Source organism: Corapipo altera, unplaced genomic scaffold (assembly GCF_003945725.1).
Source record: "Corapipo altera isolate COAL_440 unplaced genomic scaffold, ASM394572v1 23, whole genome shotgun sequence".
NCBI classification, from domain to species: domain Eukaryota; kingdom Metazoa; phylum Chordata; class Aves; order Passeriformes; family Pipridae; genus Corapipo; species Corapipo altera.
In genome coordinates, this window is record NW_020884878.1 from 1525958 (window position 1) to 1547696 (window position 21739).

The 21739-nt window shown below is 40.5% G+C and overlaps 1 protein-coding gene across 1 annotated transcript in view; it reads right to left on the reverse strand.

The window, feature by feature from the left end:
* The window catches only part of KCNH5 (potassium voltage-gated channel subfamily H member 5), a 155835-nt gene that overhangs the window by 47985 nt on the left and 86111 nt on the right, over positions 1 to 21739 (reverse strand). Inside the window, exons 8-9 of the mRNA XM_027637916.1 lie at positions 18093 to 18292; positions 6354 to 6606 (exon numbers count right to left, since the gene is read on the reverse strand). Of these exons, the coding sequence (XP_027493717.1) occupies positions 6354 to 6606; positions 18093 to 18292 (453 nt within the window). The remainder of the gene's footprint in view (positions 1 to 6353; positions 6607 to 18092; positions 18293 to 21739) is intronic.

The following is a 21739-nucleotide window of genomic DNA, read 5'->3' on the forward strand; positions in this document are numbered from 1 at the left end:
ATGTTTCTTATCATAATTAACTATCATGCAGATAGAGACAAAATATATTAAATTTACAAAATAATGTGAAAAATTCAAGTCTGTCAGTAAGAACTAATAACACTTTTGAACAAGTATCAGCAGGACTGAATCTTACACATGGTACTGCGGATGTCAACCCAGACCTGCAAGGTTTGACTGATTTCAAGGCAGTTAAGAAGAACTGCACAGTGCAGAGCAGCACGTCACACTCATTCTCAGATCAGTAACCCTTCAAGTACTTTGCAAAATACTTTGAGATTCAGCACTTTAAAACAGCCTGAATCACATTAATTATTTCTGTTCTGCTAGCTGGAAAAACTCAAACCCTTACTTTATGAATCATTTTCCTCTTAGTTAATTTAGAGCTTTAACTCATTGGAACACAGGGGACTTTTCTATAGATGAAATAGGACACAGGCTGTTCTGTAAATTGCTACCAGGTGCATGTTACTAACCTGGGGAAATGTTCACAATTAGTCTACCATGGTTGACTTTACATGAAAAATAAAAAAAAAAAGTTCAGTATAAAATATCCAGAGTTGATTTGACACAGGAGTAAATTCTGCCACCTTCATTCCACTTGAGAAGAAAACCCAAACTGCAACTAAACTAATTAAAATCACAGAATTAGCCACTAATACTATGAGATGGAATTGCACTGACAGTTTTTCATGTCATAAAGTGCATCACATATGGTCAATCTTGTCCTGCACAAAGCACATGCCTGGCTGTATAGGCATGGAAACTCAAAGTGCTGGTGCATGGATTTCAAGCATCAAATTACTAATGCCCCTGGATGAGAACTATGGAGCACCTGGGTCTCCTGCTCACTTAATGGGAGCTGCTACTTTCTCTGCCTCTAAAGAACTTTTCTCCATGTGATTTTGTAGGAGACTTAATCTTTTGACCTCCAAACACATGTAAGATTTAGAGCAGAAAAAGACTCATCCCTACTTTCGGCTGTCATCCCAAACTCAAGAAGACACTTGCTTTCCTTTTTTCCTCTGATAGTGCATCATATGCCCTTCCCAGATCAAACATTTGGAAATAATTTATGAAGCAGACCTCTAATAAGGTCTGGCTTGCCTAATAACAATAAATCCAATAAACAACAGGTTGCTCTAGTATTATATGCAGAATATGCTGAGAATTAACATACAACACATAAAGGCAAATGACTTCATTGAATACACATGGGATCAGGACTGTAAGCGTGGCTGAAACATGAACTATTACATTTATATTCATTCTGGTTTGACTATCAAAATTGAGTTCACTCAGCAACAGCCCCCACCAGGAGTCCAGTGGTCGATGCCAATTTTTATCGCTACGCAGCTTGAGCAATATTTTTGATCAATTCCTACAATCAACATCTGAACACGGTGGGTCATTATTTTTCTGCTGAAAAAAACCTACTTCTTTAAACCTTGTTAATCAATATGCCCAGTTTAAGTTACTGTGCAACTTACACAGCCATCTGTGCAAATAGCAGGAGCTGGAAAGCAGCTTCCAGAGCCCCATGGCTTGCATTGCCATTTGTGTGAAACTCCTCATCAGGTGCAAATTCAGGTTAATTGCAGCAGGGACAATTATTAGGTGCTCTCTGGTTGGTGATGCCTCTTTGCATTAGACTGGGGACTCCAACCCCCCAGTCCTTCCTGAGATTCTTTGCTGAAAACACCTCCCTGTGTAGAGCAGTGGCAGTTAAATTGTTTACTCCTGCCTGAGACGGTGGAAAATCACTTATGTGCCTTCTCAGGGTCACCTCGCTTGCTGGGAAAGTTTTGATAATTAGAGACAAGACTGTTTGCCCTTCTCCATTATCCTGGAGACTGCAGATGAGTTCTGTTAAAATGATCGTGCCTTCTTTCCTCCAGTGTATATCAGCACCTCATCACACCAGCTCTGTACAGGTGCACCCTCTGCTACAGCAGCAGTCAGCACCTGCAAAAGGTGGGAGCCTGGTCTGAAGAAATGGAGGCAACTAATGAGGGAAACATAATGGGGCACCTGGCTATCTCCATTAATGAGTCCTATAAACTGCAGATCTACAACAGGAGCCATTCTCTTACTGTACATGTTTCTGTAATGCTGGTTACTGCAGTGTCTGGGCATTTAATTACTCACAAATGAAAACAAAACCAAACCAGGGGAGAACAAAATGTCACAGTGCTGCAAGTTGCCCTGTCAATCACTAGGCTTCATCTGCTTTCAAGAACAAGAAACACCAAAGGTTGGGCCATTGAGTCAGGAAAAGTGCTGCTGAATAAAAGGATGGCTGTCTCCATGGTGGAGCCTCAGGAAAGCACCTGGTTGGCATGCCAAGTCTCCTGAGGACACCCTTTCAGTAGGCAGGGAGACGGTGGATAGAATCATAGAATCATAGAATAGATTGGGTTGGAAAAGACCTCCAAGATCATCAAGTCCAACCCCTGATCCAACTCCAATTACTATATCATGGCACTAAGGGCCACGTCCAATCTCTTTTTAAAAACCTCTAGGGATGGTGAATCCACCACCTCTCTGGGTAGGCCGTTCCAATGCCTGATAACCCTCTCTGTAAAGAATTTCTTCCTAACACCTAGCCTAAACCTCCCCTGGCAGAGCTTGAGCCTATGTCCCCTTGTCCTATTGCTGGTTGCCTGGGAGAAGAGACCAACCCCACCTGGCTATAACCTCCCTTCAGGTAGTTGAAGAGAGTGATGAGGTCGCCTCTAAGCCTTCTCTTCTCCAGACTAAACAACCCCAGCTCCCTCAGGCTCTCCTTATAGGACTTGTGCTCAAGTCCCTTCACCAGCCTCGTTGCTCTTCTCTGGACCCGCTCCAGCACCTCAACATCCTTCCTGAACTGAGGGGCCCAGAGCTGAACACAATACTCAAGGTGTGGCCTCACCAATGCAGAGTACAGGGAAGGATCACTTCCCTGCTCCTGCTGGCCACACTGTTCTTGATGCAGGCCAGGATGCCATTGGCCTTCTTGGCCACCTGGGCACACTGCTGGCTCATGTTCAGCCTCCTGTCGATCAGCACCCCCAGGTCCCAACTCACTGTGGCTGCAAGGGAAGGGAACACAATAAGGGAAGATCAAGAAGGGGAAAAGCAGAGACATCATGCTGGAGCAGGTCCAGAGGAGGGCAACTAGGCTGGTGAAGGGACTCAAGCACAAGTCCTATGAGGAGAGACTGAGGTAGCTAAGGTTCAGCCTGGAGAAGAGGAGGCTCAGGGGAGACCTCATCACTCTCTACAACTCCCTGAAAGGAGGTTGTAGCCAGGTGGGGGTTGGTCTCTTTTTCCAGGCAACTATCAGCAAGACAAGAGGGCATGGTCTCAAGTTGTGCCAGGGGAGGTTTAGGTTAGATATTAGAAAGAATCTCTTTACAGAGGGGGTGGTCAGACATTGGAATGGGCTGCCCAGGGAAGTAGTGGATTCTCCGTCCCTGGAGATTTTTAAAAAGAGACTGGATGTGGCACTTAGTGCCATGGTCTGGCAATTGCAGCAGTAGTGGATCAAGGGTTGGACTTGATGATCTTGGAGGTCCCTTCCAACCCAGCTGATTCTATGATTCTATGATCATGGAGTGATTCATGCTGGGACCTGACAGAAGATGAAGCCCTGCACTTTGGACAGAAGCATGAATGTAAGAGATGGAAGACGATGGTTCTTAACCTGTTTTGATGTCCCTACCTGATTCACTTGTCTAGGATATTCCACATTTAAAAATACACCAAGCAATCCATGTGCAGGTGAGCATGGTTAAAAAAAAAAAAAAAAGACAGCTCTTTTCTCTCTCTTTCTTTAAGCAAGGCAAATACACTCCTATATTAAATCACGCTACACTGTTATTTCCTCTGCAAGGAGCATAGGCTGGCAAACAGCATGTCCTGCACGTTCCTGCTCTCATAGAGGAAATTAATGAGGACAAGTTTCCAAAGGATACTTATCACATTTCCACTCTAGGTTACTTCTGGGGCACAGAAAGGACGGACAGACTGATAGCACAGTCCTGCAAGTTGACTTTCCCTTGGAAAACCAATGTGATGGCAGATGCTTGGAGCATTCAAAGCAGGTACTGAGGTTTTCACATTAGGCAGAGGTTTTTAAACCTGCTCTCCGCCTTAGGCAGATTCACGTTCCTTGTGCTTGAACTTCTCAAAGCAGAACAGATCAATAAAAATTATGTTCTTCACTGTCTGATCTGCAGTCGCTATTTCAGCTGCCACAGCTGCCACTATAAATGCCTTTGCAACTACATCTGGGAGAGATTTTTTTCCACAAGTGAATTTTTAGGATACAACATCCCACAATTACTCAGTTCACTATTCTGCTAAATAATCTGTCAGAGCATAAAAAGACTCTTCAGTGTGTTCTACGACTAGAGGTAGCAGTTTATCTTGCTTTAAGTTACATTTGCACATTCTGCCAATCCCTGTAGTACAGGACGAACACAGCTCTGAGTCATGGGATTGCACCTCAGCAGAGAAAATCAAAGGCAATTTTGGTAATCAAAGGTAATTCACTTTAACTAGATAATGTTAAAAGTCTCTCTAGCCAAATGGGGATTAACATAGATACCCGATTTACTACATCTAAAAGGTAGAAACAAAAAGTACTTACTGTCATTCCAAACATACAATATTCATTAATAAATGAATATCAATATTCATTAATAAATATCAATATTCATTAATAAATGCAATGAAGTTTTGCATGCATATTTAGTGATGGCTCCTAGTTCAGTAAATTACATATTTATTGTTTTCACCATAAAACCCAATATTTACTTATTTAAAAGCTGCTACTTACTCTTAAAGCTTTTGTTTTTTTAAATAACTGTAAGCAAATATATTGTCATTGAGATCAATAATAAAATTGAAATGGCCCAGTGAGCTGAAATACAAGGAATACTTGTTGATTTAGGAGCTTTCATCATAAGGATTTCACATCTGAATATGGAAGCAGATTCACTCTTACATTAAATCTCTCTTTTTTCAAAACCTAAGTGCATACTAGAATACAGAAAGGTGCAGTAGGTATTTCAAAAGAGTATGGATGTGTGTTTTTCCAAGTTCATACTCTCCAGCTGGGAGGATCTGAGTGATGCCCTAGGGAAGCCATTCCCATGCAGCTTCATCCACACACCTGCACACTGCCCAATCCCACCCCAGTCCCAGACACACATACGCAGGCTTTTAGAGAAATATCAGGAATCTCTTTCAGCTACATGCTTGCCCTCATTCCTCCTCTCCTTACTCCTGCTGCCAGTTGGGAAGGAGCTGAAGTCTGACTCATGACAAGTGTTGGCTCTGTCTGCCCTCTTTCCACATACCAGTGCAACTCCCAAGCATAACCTTTTATCTCCAAGTGATCATTCCCCAGGAGATATAAGAGAGACTTACAGAGCCCTCTGAAGCCACTCTTACAAGGAAGAAGCAGTACAGAGCTTCAGTGGGCTGTGAGAGACCCCCTCAGACCAGGAACCAGGAACCGACTGGGTTTGGCCACAGGGAGTCACAGCTCCAGTTTAAGAGAAGGCAAATATTCAACAGGATACGAGTTCTACAATAAATGGGTTGATTTTAACCAGGCAAGACGGGTTCTGGATGGTTTTCCTCTACATGGTTCTGCCTCTGAGGAGGATTGCTGCCTCAACACCCATGCTGACCACTCAATCCCACCATCTGCTAAACCATCCCAATCCCATACAAGCTAGCAAGGAGTCTGCATTGCTCTCTCTCCCACCTGCGGCTGGCAAATCAGGCAGCACAGTGGGGCAACAGGGTGGCTAACCTGGAGCTCCCCCATCACTCAGACTTGTCATGACTGTGGCTTGACACATGGTGTGACCCTATCTCTTTACAAGGTCAGATCAGACCATTTATTTTCTGTACAGGCAGTTCACTGCAAGTGACAATTTTGCTTCTTTATAGAGACTGTTGCAGGTGTTATTCTGGGCTAGAATGAAAATCCCAGCGTGAAGGTTAATGTGGAAATCCTCCTGAGACAGTAATATTAAGCAATGTGCATTTCCTCCAACAGGCTATTTAAAAGATGTCGAGCACACAGATGCCATTCTCTTCTGCTCAGAGACACTGCAGCTGTGACCACTGAGCTATACTGGGCAGAAAGAGCATTACCAATGGCATAAAAGATTAAAGGTTTGCTTCTAGAGTAGGATCTCCGGAGACACAGTATCTCCACCTTATGACAACTACCAGCCTCCTGTAGTCCCAGCTCATGTTAAGCAAGACTAGTTAATAATCGAAACTAAGCAAACCACACAAACTAAGCAAACACACACAAACCAGAAGCATTTCAACAGAGATCACTGTACCTAAAATAGCCACCACCTCGTCGTCCTGGATGACTTCCAAGGATCCTGAGACCACAAAGCAAAGAGCATCGACGCTTTCCCCAGCGTGATAGATGAGGTCCCCTGGGGCGCAGTGGATGGTCTGGAACTCCACGGCCAGGGCCCGCAGGCAGCCGTCGCTGGCCAGCCGGAAGGCAGGGTGCTCGTTAAAAACCTTCCGGTTCAGGTGCACACAAATATCTGCCCTCATGTCCTTTGGGCAAATTGAGAGAACCTGAGCAAGAGAAAAACGGAAAACAGTCAGCTGGGAACGTGACAGCAGGCTTTATGAAATAACCCAATGGATGGATCTGAAGATCCGCCTGGGGGGGGATCTTGAAGTCCATTCATCCTATCATTTCATAAAGCTTCTGGTGGGAGTTTTATCCTGATTTGGGGTAATCTTTTTCTATCCATCTACTGTTTTCATTGCAGCTGAAAGGGTGATGTGGAAGACGGGACTATTCTGTTACACTGTTCTCATTCCTAACAGCTTTCACACTTGTTTTCCAGAATTGCACGTGGCACTACTATGTTCTGTCTGTGATTATCCCTTCAGACTTGGTGCTCAGATTATCCTCCTGCTGCTGCCATGCTCAGTCCTTGCAGGAGCACAGAGCTGAAGGACCTTGAAGACATGCAGAGACAGACCACTCACAGTAGAAAACATCACATTTTGTTCACAGTCAAAAAACCCAGGTCTCAAAAGTCTTGATGTAGGTGACCACTTACCAACACGTATCCAGACACACCCAGGGTTCAGTTTCAGTGAAATATATAAGGAATAACCTGCCCAGGAGGGCTTACAGACTAGAAAATCCAAGGAGATTAGAAGAAAAAGGAAGTATAATGAAACCTTATGAAATGCAAAGGTGAGTGAAAAGCTGTCCTGTGAACATCAAGACATCTCCATAGCAGACCAACTAATAAGACCTTCAACTAGTTTCTTACCTTAAATAGCTTTCCCTACTGAAACAGCAACACAAATACACCTGAAGAAAGAAAGTGAAAACTTGTGGGTCTTGTTAGGTTTGTAAACTGTGTGTTTAATATCGCACATCCTCCTGAACACACTAACCTCCTTATAACCCTCAAATGCCTGGTAGCTAATTGCACTGAGAAACATACAAAACCTTTCAATGTTTTTCTAGGACAAATCATCAGAAAAGAGTATGAGACTAAGAGCACTCTGGAAGTCTCATATAAAGAAGACTGCAGATCGATAGTACTGATTAATTTCTCATTGTAGGGAATTAATCTGGCAGCTTGCTCTGCAGATAGTGAGGGAGGCAGGGACATTGGGTCAACGAGCTGACCACTGAATATTAGCAGAGAGAGACTCTGGTAACCCTGACAGAGCTTTGAGGCAAATGGTCATGTTAATAATGAAGTAAAGCCATGATTTTAACTTCTATTCAGTGAAGAAGAGGTATAAAACTTACTATTGCAAAGCATTACTAAAGGTCCTAAAACTCAGTATGTGAAAAGAATAAACAGCTTTTATTTCAATAATAATATTTAGTCCTTTCCTTATTTAAATATATCAAAGTTCCTTTGCAGTCAAAGACATAATGAATGCAAAAAGGTGTAATACAAGTTATTCTCCTATTCTCTGTACTGTAACAGTCTGAGGTGAGAAGGGGCTACTGCAACCATCTACACTAACCTCTTGCATTAACAATTTTCACATCAATCCCAGAATACCTGGTAAAATTATAGCTTAGAAGGCCTTGATTTAATGTTTTCAAATGATATAGGGTAGTTGTTCCAGGGGAAAGCTACTCTTTCTTTCAAAACATATTGTTTCTGAACTGATTCCTTTTTTAGTTTTCAGCCAACAGCCAGAGAATCTTATCATCTTGTTCAGATAAAAGACCTGCAATCATCAGGAATCTCTCCCACATGCAGGTGTTTATAGAAAATGATCAGGTCATTTCTCAGTCTCATCCTAAGAAAAACAAGAGAGATAGATGATGCTTTTTGTGCCTAACACTATGAAGCACAGTATCTTTTCAGAAACTTCCCCCTGCATGAGGCTTTCTCACTTACAACCACCTTCCCAGAGCTACAAGATAATTATTTTTTTATTTGATTTAACACAGAGTAAGTCAATTTGGGTTAATGATATTTTTCTGTAACAAAATGTTGTACAGAACACATTAAAATACCCTGCATAAATGTGTTTTATCATAAAAATTAATAATATACACATTTGACAAGACATATTCTCCATAAACCATCATTTGCATTAGTAGTAATGTCTTGTCTGAGTCATTGTTGACCATATTCTGTAGCACATTTCCATAATTTTATTAGGGACAGATGTCAATTTCACAAACTTCTATTTTCCTGAGTCATTCCATTTTCCATTAGAAATATGGGCTCACCTTAGGTTTTCAGTAAAAAACAAAGATTACTTTGGAAAGTGATTGTTTCATCTCGGCCCTACTTCTGGATCAAACAGAAAGTTTGTCTTTATTATAATAAAACAGAAACATGACATCTTTCTTCATCTCAATAGTAACTTAATGAAAAATTCTGCTTTCTTTTGTACCACGATTGATGATTTTTAACATTTTTATCTACTCTTGCGCCTAAATGATGGTTATAAGTTTTTTATGTCCCTTTAATACTTTCAGAAATGTAAATGGTTTTAACTTAACAAGGTCACGAGCTACGAATTCTCAAACACTGCTCTTAAGAAAAATGTCTGTGTTCATATGTGACTGATTACTGAATTTTATCATCTAAGCTTCCAAACTGCAGGAAAAATTGGTTAAACAATTGCAGAAGTTGGTCCTGTAAGATTCTGAGATGTTCCAGGCCCCTTTGTCTTTTGGAATGAAAAGTAATTGAGTCCCTCAAGAATAAAAGCCACTTGGCTGCAAAGCAGCATACTATCTCCTCACAGATACAGACTTATATACAGAGTATTAAAAGTGAGCACTCAAAGAATTGCTCTTTTTATAGACACACTCTAATATGAAGAGATGGAAAAAATTCTATTGCACAGAAAAATCCCACCTCAAAAAGCATAATTCGGAAATTTTCTGGTATCATGATAAAGTGATTCTCCTAATGGTATATCATTGTATGTAGAGACATGAAGATAGCACTTATCAACTAGTACAGCACTAAATGAGTAATGATCCAAGATTTAGCCAGGAACAAATACTCTTAATTTGAGTTTTCTTGCCTGTTACACAGGTAATGAGAACAGAGAGTGAAAAAGACAAAAACTAAAAGAAATATTTAATATTAAAAGACACGGCAAGGTATTGTTGACTACCAGAGATAAATGTAGATATATGTAAGGGAAAAAAGAGAGCAAAGATAGAGAATTGCAACATTCAGCTACATCTTTATTGTATGCTCCAAGGGCTCCATGAGCTCCAGCCTGTCTCGGCAGCACTTCTTTTAGTGTTTACAAATACCAATGTCATGAATGCAGAAGGAGTCTCACAGATGCCACCAACTTCTCTATTCCTTGTACGATACAAAGGGGCTGTTGGTGACACAGATTACAGTAAGTAGTAATTTTCATGCTTCCAAAGAGAACACATAATGAGATACAGGATCACACGGGTGCATTTGGAAGCTAATGATAAATAGGCCAAAGACCCTAAGATCAGAAAATGAGCACTTCGAATTCAGACAAATATTCACTTGAAAATGATCCCTTACTGACAAGAATTAGACATTCTTACTGTGAAATGCTCTTGCTGAGATCTCAGCATTTTTAAGGCAGCATGCAACTATAAAGATACAAACCAGCAGCAACATGATTGTCCCTGAGTCCATATGGTGTCAAAATGCACACATATGGGTGTAAAAAAAGAAATTTAGTTGAAGGGAAAGGATACCCTGTAATGCTTAGTCATTTTTTTCACTGTAAAGGAAATGCCTCAAACACATCATGTTAATAGAACCAAAGTTCAGCTGGGACATTTGTTCTACCCTGTGTGTTCTTTCAGCAGCGCAGCAAAAAACACCAAGACAAATTTCTTAAGAGGAAATTTCCTTAGAGATTTGAAGACCTTTCTCAGTGAAACCTGCAGTTTATAAGGTAGGCAGGATATTAAGGTCACTGACAGCAATGCTTTAGTAATTGATGGGTTTGGAGCTCACGACTTGGAGCGGGAAGTCTGCCGGGACCAGATGCTTGTGCTGCTACAGAAGTTGCTCTGTAATAAATCTGTAACCACAGACTTTGCAGTCATTTTTCCCATATGCATCCAAGCAGCGTGAAAAAACAGAACCTGCTATGTATCAGTGCAAAATCAGAGGAGAAGTCTGAATTCTACCCAGAGGAAAATCTTTGCTGGCTGTATAAACTGTGACTCCACCAGAAAAGGAGCAAGGCTCCATGTCACACATGAACAGCACATGTATCCACAAAGACCTGAACTACTACAAAGCTGAGAGAGGAGAAGGTAAAGCACAGCATAACATTTATCATTTTCCCTCTCTGCACAGAAAGCAAAACCTCCTCAAAGCCAGTATAAGACAATTGCTGAGCTCTGCCATCACCGGCTGGCACCCAGGTGGCACAGACCCCAACACGACACCCAATGCAGAGACTCAACACCACCATCATCTCTAGAGCACCCCATGGTATATGTAAAATGCTGATGGTGAGTGAACAGCTTCTGGGTGCTGCTACAGATCGGGAAAGCAACCAGCTCTGGAAGACCCACAGGGAATTGGCACAAAAGGTCTCACTGTCTTTTCAGTTCAAGCTCTGTCAGGGGGTGGGAATTAAATTTCCGAGGAGGTTCCATCTGATTTTTTAACTCCCTCATCCGTTTCCTCAGCATGGTCAGGCAGTTTAAGATAAGCCCCTGGAACAGCTCAAAGAACTCTACAGGGAGCAGAGATTATAAAAAAAAGTCAAAGAAAAGCAAATGAATCAAAACAAAAACTGTACAGATTAAGAGCATGTCCAAACAATATCTTTTAGGATGGGTTTACAGGTTTAAGTATTTGTTAAAAAACCTTCCCCAGCTGGATAACACTACAGGATGGCTTAGCAGATATTATAGAATCTGTTAAGATTTGTTAACAAAAAGGGCAGAGGCCAGTGAATCACGAACATTATCTACTGTCAATCCTCTTTCAGCACACAGGATTGTCACTTTCTGGGGGTTGTAGGTAGGGAACATGTTGGTTGATACTCAAGCAAAGAGCTTAGACAGTCTTTGTGCTGTAATAACAAGGACTGTTTCCTAAATGAATAACTGTAACAAATATCAGAGATACTAAGAATGAAAATACATATAATAAACTCCTACAACTTCTTACCCATTCGAGACCACAGATAGCTCTTTTTATTTTGTGGAGAAAGGCCACTCTGGGTTTTCAGACATACTCAGCGGCCACAATCAAGGTCAGTTCTTTCCAAAAAAAACCCCACAATACTCACTAGGCACCTGACCAAGTTATTCAGATTTTTAGAAAGATTTGATTCATTTGAATGCTGAATTCTTTTTCAGGCCTGGTCAAAAGTGTTACATTCAGCACTGGATGGAGGCCAAAGAGGCAAAGGTAAGAAAACAGCGAATTGGCAAACCACAGAGCATTTTCCTGTAATAATCAGGTAATTTTGTAAGTAACTCGGAGGTGATATAGGGAACTGAGCAGTAATTAACCCTGCATGCTTTAGGGTAATCTTTAATACATCACTGAATATCTTGGCACTAAGAACTGAATTTCAGCAGCAACGGTGTGCTCTGTTTTAATTGCAATAGAATCCAAGGTCATTTAGATTTAAATGCTCAGAAATCACGATTTGAAAATCATGTCTAAGTTGAGTTTGGCTTGTTTTCTTACTAACAATAAATGAGCTGAACCAGTGATTAAAATGGATAGATTTGGTGGTGTAGTAAAAAAATTAAGTGTTTTTTTCAGCTGAGTAACATGAATAAGAGACATTAAGAAAATTCCAAGAAATTGGCTGTAGAGTCCATTAAATTCCATTTTGTCAACACAGAAAGAAGCTGGCTAGGGGTTTGAAAATCAGGGGAAGATGAGAGGTATCACTATGCCTCTTTTAAGGAATCAAGTGGTTCACCAGCAAAGGGGCTGTTGGCTTGTCTAATGCACTGAAAAGTGTGGCACACTAGTCACATCCACTGATGATCCAAGGTAGTAGATCCCAGGTTGCCTAGGGGTTATACTTTTAGAGGTTTTAGTGTTTTCAGTTTTGCTGTAATATCTGTACCAAGTAAAATTATTGCAGGGCCTTCTAATGGGGCAAAGGATAGCAGACCACAGGGAAATCTGTCATTAAAAATCAACTTTATAGATAAAGGAAAAAGAAACATCAGAAAGAATATGGCATACATCAAAGGATTTCTCAAGTCACAACAGTTTTTGGAGCAACAGCTTCTGGGACAAAGGTCACCCTTGGAAGAAGGAAATCGATCAGTGGATTATTTTATTTTGAGTTCCTTCTGGAAGTGGCTCCATTTTAAAACATCCATCATTATGTAAAGACATTCAAGGAAATGAAGAATGAAAAGAGATCTGGAGAAGACCTTCCCCAAGATGTTGTCTCTGGAATAGACAGCCCCTTGTCTGCTCCATCCCTTTGGTGGCAGTGCTCAGAAAAATGCCTGACCCATCCACTCAGGTACTTATTCCCCCAGGAAATATCCCTGGCATTTTCTCAAGCATGACAGGTTCACAGCTCATTCTGTATCAGTCCCAAGATAGTACATCCAAGATACACATCCAAGAGTCAAGAGACAATTGTGGATAGTCTTTCCTGGCTCTGCAGAGTGCATACAGGAGGTAAATAATCCATGCTATCCACGAAGGGGAAACAGAAAGCCCCACCGGTGCACAGGCCCCGCTCACGAACCTGTGGGAAGGAGAGGGAGACCTTGACCATCTCTCCTGCATCCCGCTCTCCAAAGAACCATGGATTCACACTGTACCTGGTCCTAGCTCAGCTCTGTGAGGTGAGGGACGACTTCTTGTTCACCTCGTCCCGATCTGCAAGGAACGACCAACAACCTCGCCTCTACAACGAAACAAAAACACTTGTCCAAACGATTTTTACCTTCCCTTTGCAGCAGGGAATTGTATGCAGCTGCTACAGCTAATTTTGTAGGAGTTCTCTTTGGCCATGAGTCTTGGAAGCCTTCTACCCTGGTCTTCCATGAGGAAATCCAGCCAGCACTTACAGACACCTCTGTGTGATGGGACATGGTAGGAATGGCAGCCTGATTCCTCTATGGCAGCCTGATTCCTCTACGTGTCTCAGGGTATCACTAATTATTTCTACGGCTCTTGAAGATCTTATTAACAGCAAACATGAATAAACTGCATTGTCCTTGTGTAAATTAACTTTTAATGAAGGTACAACCTGTGTCTATTTACCATAAACCCATCTCTCCTGTATGGAAGCTTAGGGGGCCAGCAGTGAATAGTTTTAATACTGTGTAATTTTCTCATGATTTCCATTTCAGTCAGTGCAATGTGAAATTGGCTCTCATTATCCCAATTGCCATTGATGTGCAGGTTGAAACTAAATAACATGCCTTTTTTCTCTTTCAACCTATGGCTTTTCTGAAGGAAAGTACTGTTAAAACATGATAGACATTTATTTAATTGCTTTCTGAGCAAATTCTAAGCCATACAACAGCACAGAGGTCAAGAAGAGAAAATCTTTGGGTTTTACTGACATTTCAGAGCATCATCATTAGATAAGACCTTGAAACACCTGCATGTTAGTTAATGGTTGTTCTGCTTTCATGGATAATGACCTATTTCTTACAGAAGAGCTAATATCTATAAATTTCTCATTTGCTGCCTGGAGATTTTAATAAAACCTAAGAGATTAGAATTCAGTGTGTTTCATATATCAAATTACTACTGTAAAGATTTTATTTAGCTGCTTGTAAATGGTCATATACAGACCATTTTTTAACTCTCACAAAAAGAACCCCCAAAAAACAGGTTCTAACGGATGAGAGATATTGTTTAGAGTTTAAAGGCTTCTCAGGTTTGTCATGTTTTTAGCCCTGCTCATTATTAGATGAATAACGCTGAAATCTATATCATTAAACATAAAAAAAAAAAAAATAAATTCCATCTTGTTTGAGCCACTGTTACATCAGGACATGAGTCCATGTGCATGTATTACATATATCATCCCAGCTGTCAAGAGGAGGGCTCTCATGCTTAAGTGATTTAAGATTATGGATCAGAGGCCACTTGCTTCCCCTTAAGTTATAATAATAAATATGCTAATGCTTTTAGTGTCATTGTTAATTCCTTGTTTGTGAACACTCAGAGACAGGCTGAGGTGCTGTGGTTTGAAGGTAGGATTTGAAGATGAGCTATTCCCAAGGTGATTGGGGAATCCAAAATTCTGAGCTTAAAGCACCGTCACTTCAGTGTGGGAGACCAAGTCCTCTCCCACATAAAAGAAAACAGACTGGGGTTTTAAGGCAAAGTTCTGTTTTGGACATCTTGCTACACAAGCAGCAAGGGCTACATTTTCATTTTACCTCCTCCATGCTGACTTCCACTTTGCCTTGAGTTCCCACGTTAGGACTCATCAGTTTTAGCCAAGAGTTTGCCTGGGACTACACACTGAATGTGTCATTCAAGGATAAATATTTGAGATCTGAGTCAACAAAACACATGTGAAGCGGTAGTAATTCCAATCAAGCAACTAACCTATGTTTTAATTTCAAGTATATATATTTAGTTATCAAAGAAACACATGCACATGTGTTTACTTTTACTCCATCAATACTAGGATGGTTCAACACCATAGGAACCTACTGTAACACTCATTCTTCCTTCTTGTGCTTTGAATTTGGGTTTCAAAACAAAGCCATTTCAACATCCTGACTGAATGAATGAAATGTGTTATAAATTTGTGGCAAATGATGTCACAAAACACATTCCAAAGTGACAATGCACATATATTTGGAACAATTTAGGATGTAATCATGTATGTTAGGTTGAAAAACACCCTTGGATGATGGAAACTGTCTGAGCTGTCTGATGGAAAATGAAAAGTTGAAATTCCTCACTAATTATCATGTGTCATGAGCACACATGTTTTGCAAGATAATAAGAAGTTTAATGAAAAGCTCATAAAAATTAGGGAGAATGGGAAATTGTGTGAGCCAAATATATCCAGACAACAGACTGGTCAGAATGTCACTACTGGAGCTTTGAAAACCAGACTGGTAGAAACCCCTGAGGTCAGGTCCAGGCTGTCAGACAAAGCAGTGCAGAAAAACAATTCAAAACCTGGGACAATAACCCCCTCTTCCAGCCTAGGTTGGAGCACTATCTGGATTTAGCAGCTCAGCTACAGGTGCAGTGTAGTCCCATTAGCCCCACTAATTATCTACAGTAATAAATCTGAACTGACACTGGGTACCTTGAAGGTCCCTGTAGTGTATTCACAGCCACTTGCCTGCTCTAGGTTTGGTACAGACATTCAATTTAAATGCAGAGGATCTTATGGCAGGGCTTGAAGGTGTAATGAAGGAACTAAGGCAAGAGAAACAATCCACCCTAGATGACTAATCTCTGGAACTGTACCACTGTTTCTATGATTTTTCAGCTGGGATTTACAACATGTCCTCATTTGTTTTGGTGAAGCACATCATAACACCTTTCTGAGTGGAGATAAATGTAGGAAGACTGGCTACATCACAGCTTTCCAACCTTCTGCTAAAGTTAAAGCTTTCTCCTGCAGCAGGAAGCAAACTGCCTGATCCCTACACTCCTTACAGACCCTGTGATGTTCTTTGCAGGCACTACAGGCCACGGGTGCTGTTGCTTTTGCAGACTTGCAGACTGTAAGGGACACAAAACATCAAAATGTTCAAACCAGTGTTCAAGTCCTTACATTTATCTTGTCTCTGCTCTTCTGTAACATGGGCTTTTCTGGGAAGCTCGATTAGCTGCAACTACTGATGTCCAGATGCAGAGGTTCCTGAAATCCTTCCACTGTTTAAAATAGGGTTTGGATCCAGGCCTGTGTTTAGGCAAGTCTTCACCAAGGAAAAACTGTTAAATTCCTAAGTCACCGATTTTACAGGCATATTAATTATCTAGCTAAGCAGCCACTCCATCTTACAGACCAGAGAACACTGCTTACCATGAATCGAAAATTAGGGCTCTAACTGCATTTTTATAATCTATAAAACCGGACATGCGGAAACTATAGAAGGAAATTTCAGTAATTAAAGCATAGGTTCTCCTAATTAACTGCAAAGCATCATTAAAATCTAATGAAACTGTAGTGGGGTAACACAGGACTCTGCCTTAAGTGCAAGGAGATAAATGCAAATGAAAGTTGAATTTTCATGAGGTTTGACGTTTACACAATAGGATTGAATGCATTTACAGTATTTGCAATATGAAAGCTCACTCAACACTGTATGAATCAGGACTGGGAAGTTAGGGTATTAGTGTATAAGAAATTAACATACTAAAGAACGTGGAATACTGAAGCACAAGAATCAAAGAAATAAAAATCTTTGTTACTTAAAGCGGTTGTATTTATGACAGTAAACTGCATTTCACAGCAGATGATTAATAACAGAACTGCTGCTGCATCAGCATGATGTAAGACTAAATTTTTTAGTGTAGACACTTCATCTTGGCCTCCCTGAACAATCTGCATCACATCCCATATTGCCCAATAGATTCAACTGAGGAAAGAACTTCAAAGCTGTGTAAGCACTAGATATTTCAAGATATTAATCTGTCATGATGCTTCCTTACCCTCCCTTGGAAACTTTTTAGTTCTTGGGAGGGAAATCATGGTTACTGAAGCTTGACTGCCTAATTTAAGCTGATGTGTATCAGGTCCACAGAAGTCACAGGAGCATTGCTGATCTCCACGGACCAAAAATTTAGACCTAAAGCTGTTCTATCTTACCTACATTCAAGGTACTGCAGGTGGAACCCCTCCCATCTGACTTCAGCTCTCTGAAATATTCAAGGCCAGGCAGATTGACTGCACATATCATGCAGAAAGAGAGGCCTTGAGAACAAGTCATGTGGTCTGTCCTGGCAAACGATAAATCACTCTCAGAAGATGACCTTCTCCTTTAATCAGCTTTTGAAGAAACCTAAATGACCAGTCCTTTCTGAGGGCTAAAGTCCTGTAGGACTTCTACCCTGCATGGATACCAACAGTATCACATTTTCTGTATCTCCCTACGAAAGGTCTGAAGTGCTAGCCCAGAGATTCTAGCTCAAGGAGATCAATCTCTACTGCCATTAAAACCTACACTAATTATGCTGATGGATATGTCGATGTCCTGGGCATCAGCAAAAGGTCCAAGCCAATCAAACTCACTTAATTGCAATGCACAGATGCCAACACTTCTCAGAATAACACCAGTGTAGTTTAGACACCAAATCATGTTCTCAAACTAATTTGAAGACTAATTTCCCATTGATTTCAATAGTTAAGTACATTGACATTGTTTAAATATTTAGACAAACTAAGACTGGAAAGCAGCAAACATTTACCATAATGAAAAATAAAGGCATATTTTCAAAACAGTTCGTTTTTAAAACAACCAGCTTTTGTTCCAAACACAAACATAATAAAGTAGTAGCATGCAGTTAAGGATTTGTTAGTAAGTTATATGCTGTTATACAGTTCTCTTTCTAAGAAAGCACACAATGGACATAAACTCTTGCTATCTAAATTGTTACCTCAGGTACTCATACCTTTTCTGTGTCAATTCCTTTAGACATGGACCAAGTTGAGACAATATAATCCATGACTCTTTCACTAAGGCCTTTGGGGACTTGATATAATTTTAGGAAATCCCTCACATTGTTCAGCATCTCATGGTATCGGTTGGTGTTGGCATACATTTGCTGGAAAATGGTGGTGACGTTTCCAAAAATAGTTGCATAAAGAAGAGCTGGAAAAAAAAAACCAAAAAGTAATTGAAAATTAATATGTATGCTCTAGCCAATGCTAATCATAATTCAAGGATAATGTCAGAGAATTTTACGTTTGGTTACAAATTACTGCAAATACATAGATGTCAACTGAAAATTTCTATTTATGCACACATTCTCACGCACATACGTGTACAGAGTTATTTAATGAATTTACCCATACAGCCCATACAGCCACCCAGTGTGCATTCATTTACAAATACAGTCATATCATACAGATAATGGCCACACATGGAGTTATTTTAAAAAGTGCATTTCAACTCTATACTAATCCAAACTAATTTTCAAATGTAGCTTTAGCTGACAGTAAACTTTGAAAGCACTATCCAAGGAACCATGTTGATGTCCTTTCAGATTGGCTCAGCTACCACATGCTATGAGTAGAGAATGGCCTCAGTCCCAAAGATGGAATGAAATCGAGAAGAAAGGAACCCGTGAAGCCTGGCAAGGAGATAATGATACAAATGGGTCCCATGTCAAAGGCCAAGAAGTTCACAAGAAAGATTCAGAGTGGCGTTTCACAGTCTAATATTCCAGCCAGTCCCAGCAGATGACTTGGCTGTGTGATGCCAACTCCAGATGCCAGTCACTAATGATTCCAAAGAGAGAAAAACTAGACCAGTGAACAATAGAAAGTCCCACTGCTGTACTACCTGAAACCTACTCCTAGAGTCACCTTCTCTTCTGGTTTGATTCTTCCCTTTCCAAACAAGACAATGTTTCTACAAGTCTCAGTCAGTTGAGTTTTGCGGTACCAAAAAAATCACAGGCCATATTTGAGAAGATCACATGTTTAAAGGAAGCCTTTCCAACTGAAAAGTCACCAACTTCAGTACACTATTACAAATGTGATACAGTGAGCACTAATTGATGGAGAGCAGTTAAATTCTAAAGCCTAAATTTGGCAAAGCGCTTAAGCCAAAACTTAAATGCACACCTTTACTAGTGCTGTCTTGAATAATGGTGGACCGAAAGATGCTCCTAAAGTCAAGCAAGTTTTAGGTGCCTTATTGAGTCCCAATGTAATTACCCTCGCAAGCAAGCCCAAAATTACATTCTTAAATCAGACATTATGGATTATGCAGAAAAGAGAAATATTCTGATATAATACCAATGTGCTGTACTACCTCTACTCTTGACATTATCAAACACACAGAAATGTGCCTGTCATTTTTAATAATCTTTGCTCAGAGGTACTTTATCAGCTATGCATTTCCATATTGTCATTTTCTGAAAAACAACTGCAGCCTACAAGTGGCAAGAAATAACCCAGTGTGAAAGGAAAAAATGCCTTTTATGGCTCAGTGCATAATGTCTTCCCTCTACCCAACCCATTTCTACCTCATTCCTGAAAACTCACTTTGTTTCACAGTAATTTACTGTTGTTCATCACTCCTATTTGAGAAGTGGCATTTTCAAAGAAACATGGTGCTTTCCTAAAACCTGCCTAATAGAAAAATTGAACTTCCACTTCACACAGTGCTTTTTACATGTCCAGGTAAAAATCAGATGCTGAAGTTCATCACAAATACAAGATCATATGAAACAAGGTCACACAATGTATAGCAAAAATGAACATGAGGCTTCAGTTTTAGAAAACACAGCAGATTAATATATGTCCAGAAATAAAGCTTGTTGTAAGAGTAGGTTTTTTCCTTGTTTTACTGATTGCTGTGAACTACTGAAAGGTTTTCCCTATCTCTATATCCATTCAGATATATATCAACACTCAGAGTACAAGTATATGGATTATAAAAAAGCCTAGATGGATGAATGCCACCTGACTTTTTTTTTTTTTCTTCAGCTTTCTCTGTTCTTTTTTGGACTTTTGCAGTACGACAAACTTGATGAAGTGTCACTTCTCCTAAGTGCAACATCCCTCATCCTTCTGAAGAACAGTTGCTGATTTATCATGCACTCATCTCATCAGGTATGTGAGGGCGCAGTATCTCGCCTTGTCTCTGATGTTAGATGCTTCTGCAAATGGTTATGACTATAAATCTATAGAGAAGCCCTAATTGCCCCCAAAATGCTGTCTTTCTACTTGAGTAGAATTTATGCAAGCCTGCAATGACAGCTAGACTGCATACACATATATAATGCCTGCAACCCAACCGGCCATGAAAACCTACACAGAGGAAACAGGCTGATTGAAAATATGATAGCAGTGCCATGTAAGGCTGGGAAAAAGATTGAACCCTGACACCTGCCAGGTTGGAAACAGCTAAGAATGCTGTGCTGAAAACAGCTTGTCTGAAGCAACTGGAGCCTATTACCTCCTCTTGGCAGAGATGATCTGTAGAAAATATACAGCCAGAAGAGAAATTTCAGTTCTATGTCTCCTAATACAGGGTCCTGGAAAGTTGTACTTGAAAAAATGCACATTTCTTCAAGAAATTAAGGATAGAATAAATCACTGGATCAAGCCTGCAAAATCCCTGTAAGCATTACCCAGCAGTACCTCACCAAGCCAGAACCCACAAGCCTACAGGCTGTAGAGTCTGCACAGACAAACCCAGCATTATCCCTCTGTTGGGAACCAAAGCCTTCCTTTGCCTTCTATTGGATGTGGTAAAGACACATGGCTGAGTCCATCCAAATCCTTCACTTCTCTCAGAGGTTACTCCATGTGGGGCCTCTGGAAGACATTTAAAGGGAACCTACTTAGATCTTCACAGCTTTGAAGCTGCACCTCAAAGACTCTCCTCACTCATGGTGCTTCCCTATGCCCACGCTGGTAGCAGCTGAGGATGGTTTGCAGGTTTTGAGGGGAGAGCAGATTTTTCGTAATTTGGCATGGAAAATCCACCTCTCTCTGTAAATCTGCTCCCCATCCCTGTTCTCTATATGATAACTAGAAAAGAAGGTCATTTATAGAAAACTAGTACTTATTGTTCTGAAGGTCTTGGTATGCAACAAACAAGTTGGTGCTGATAAGGAAATAATAAATATATCAAAAAAGTATTTTATATTGCATTTTTTACACCTCTTTCAACACTCCTCTACAGCAAAAAGGTCCTCTGTTTGGGAGGTTCTAGTGAGAAGAGGTTAGTCTAACTTAAAAATACAAGTTATCTGCTTCTGCTCTTTCCCAGTCAGCTTTAGGCTGGGATAATTGCATTGGCTGCAAATATGACAGAGATGGGACAGAACAGGACGGTGATCTGGATCAGCTCCTTAGTTGGCAGAGATGTCTCTGCTCAGGGAGCATGCTGGATTCCCTATGGACAGATACACGAGCATTTAATCCTGCTGTTACCTTCAAAGGTTTAAGGCTCTCCATCAATGACCCTTCCTGCCTGTAATTAGCAAATGAAGATTTCTCAGAGGATCCCTATTTAATGTTAAAGTGACAAGTGTAAGTCTTAAACCTCACTTTAAAACAACAAAGGCAGAGAAGTGCTACC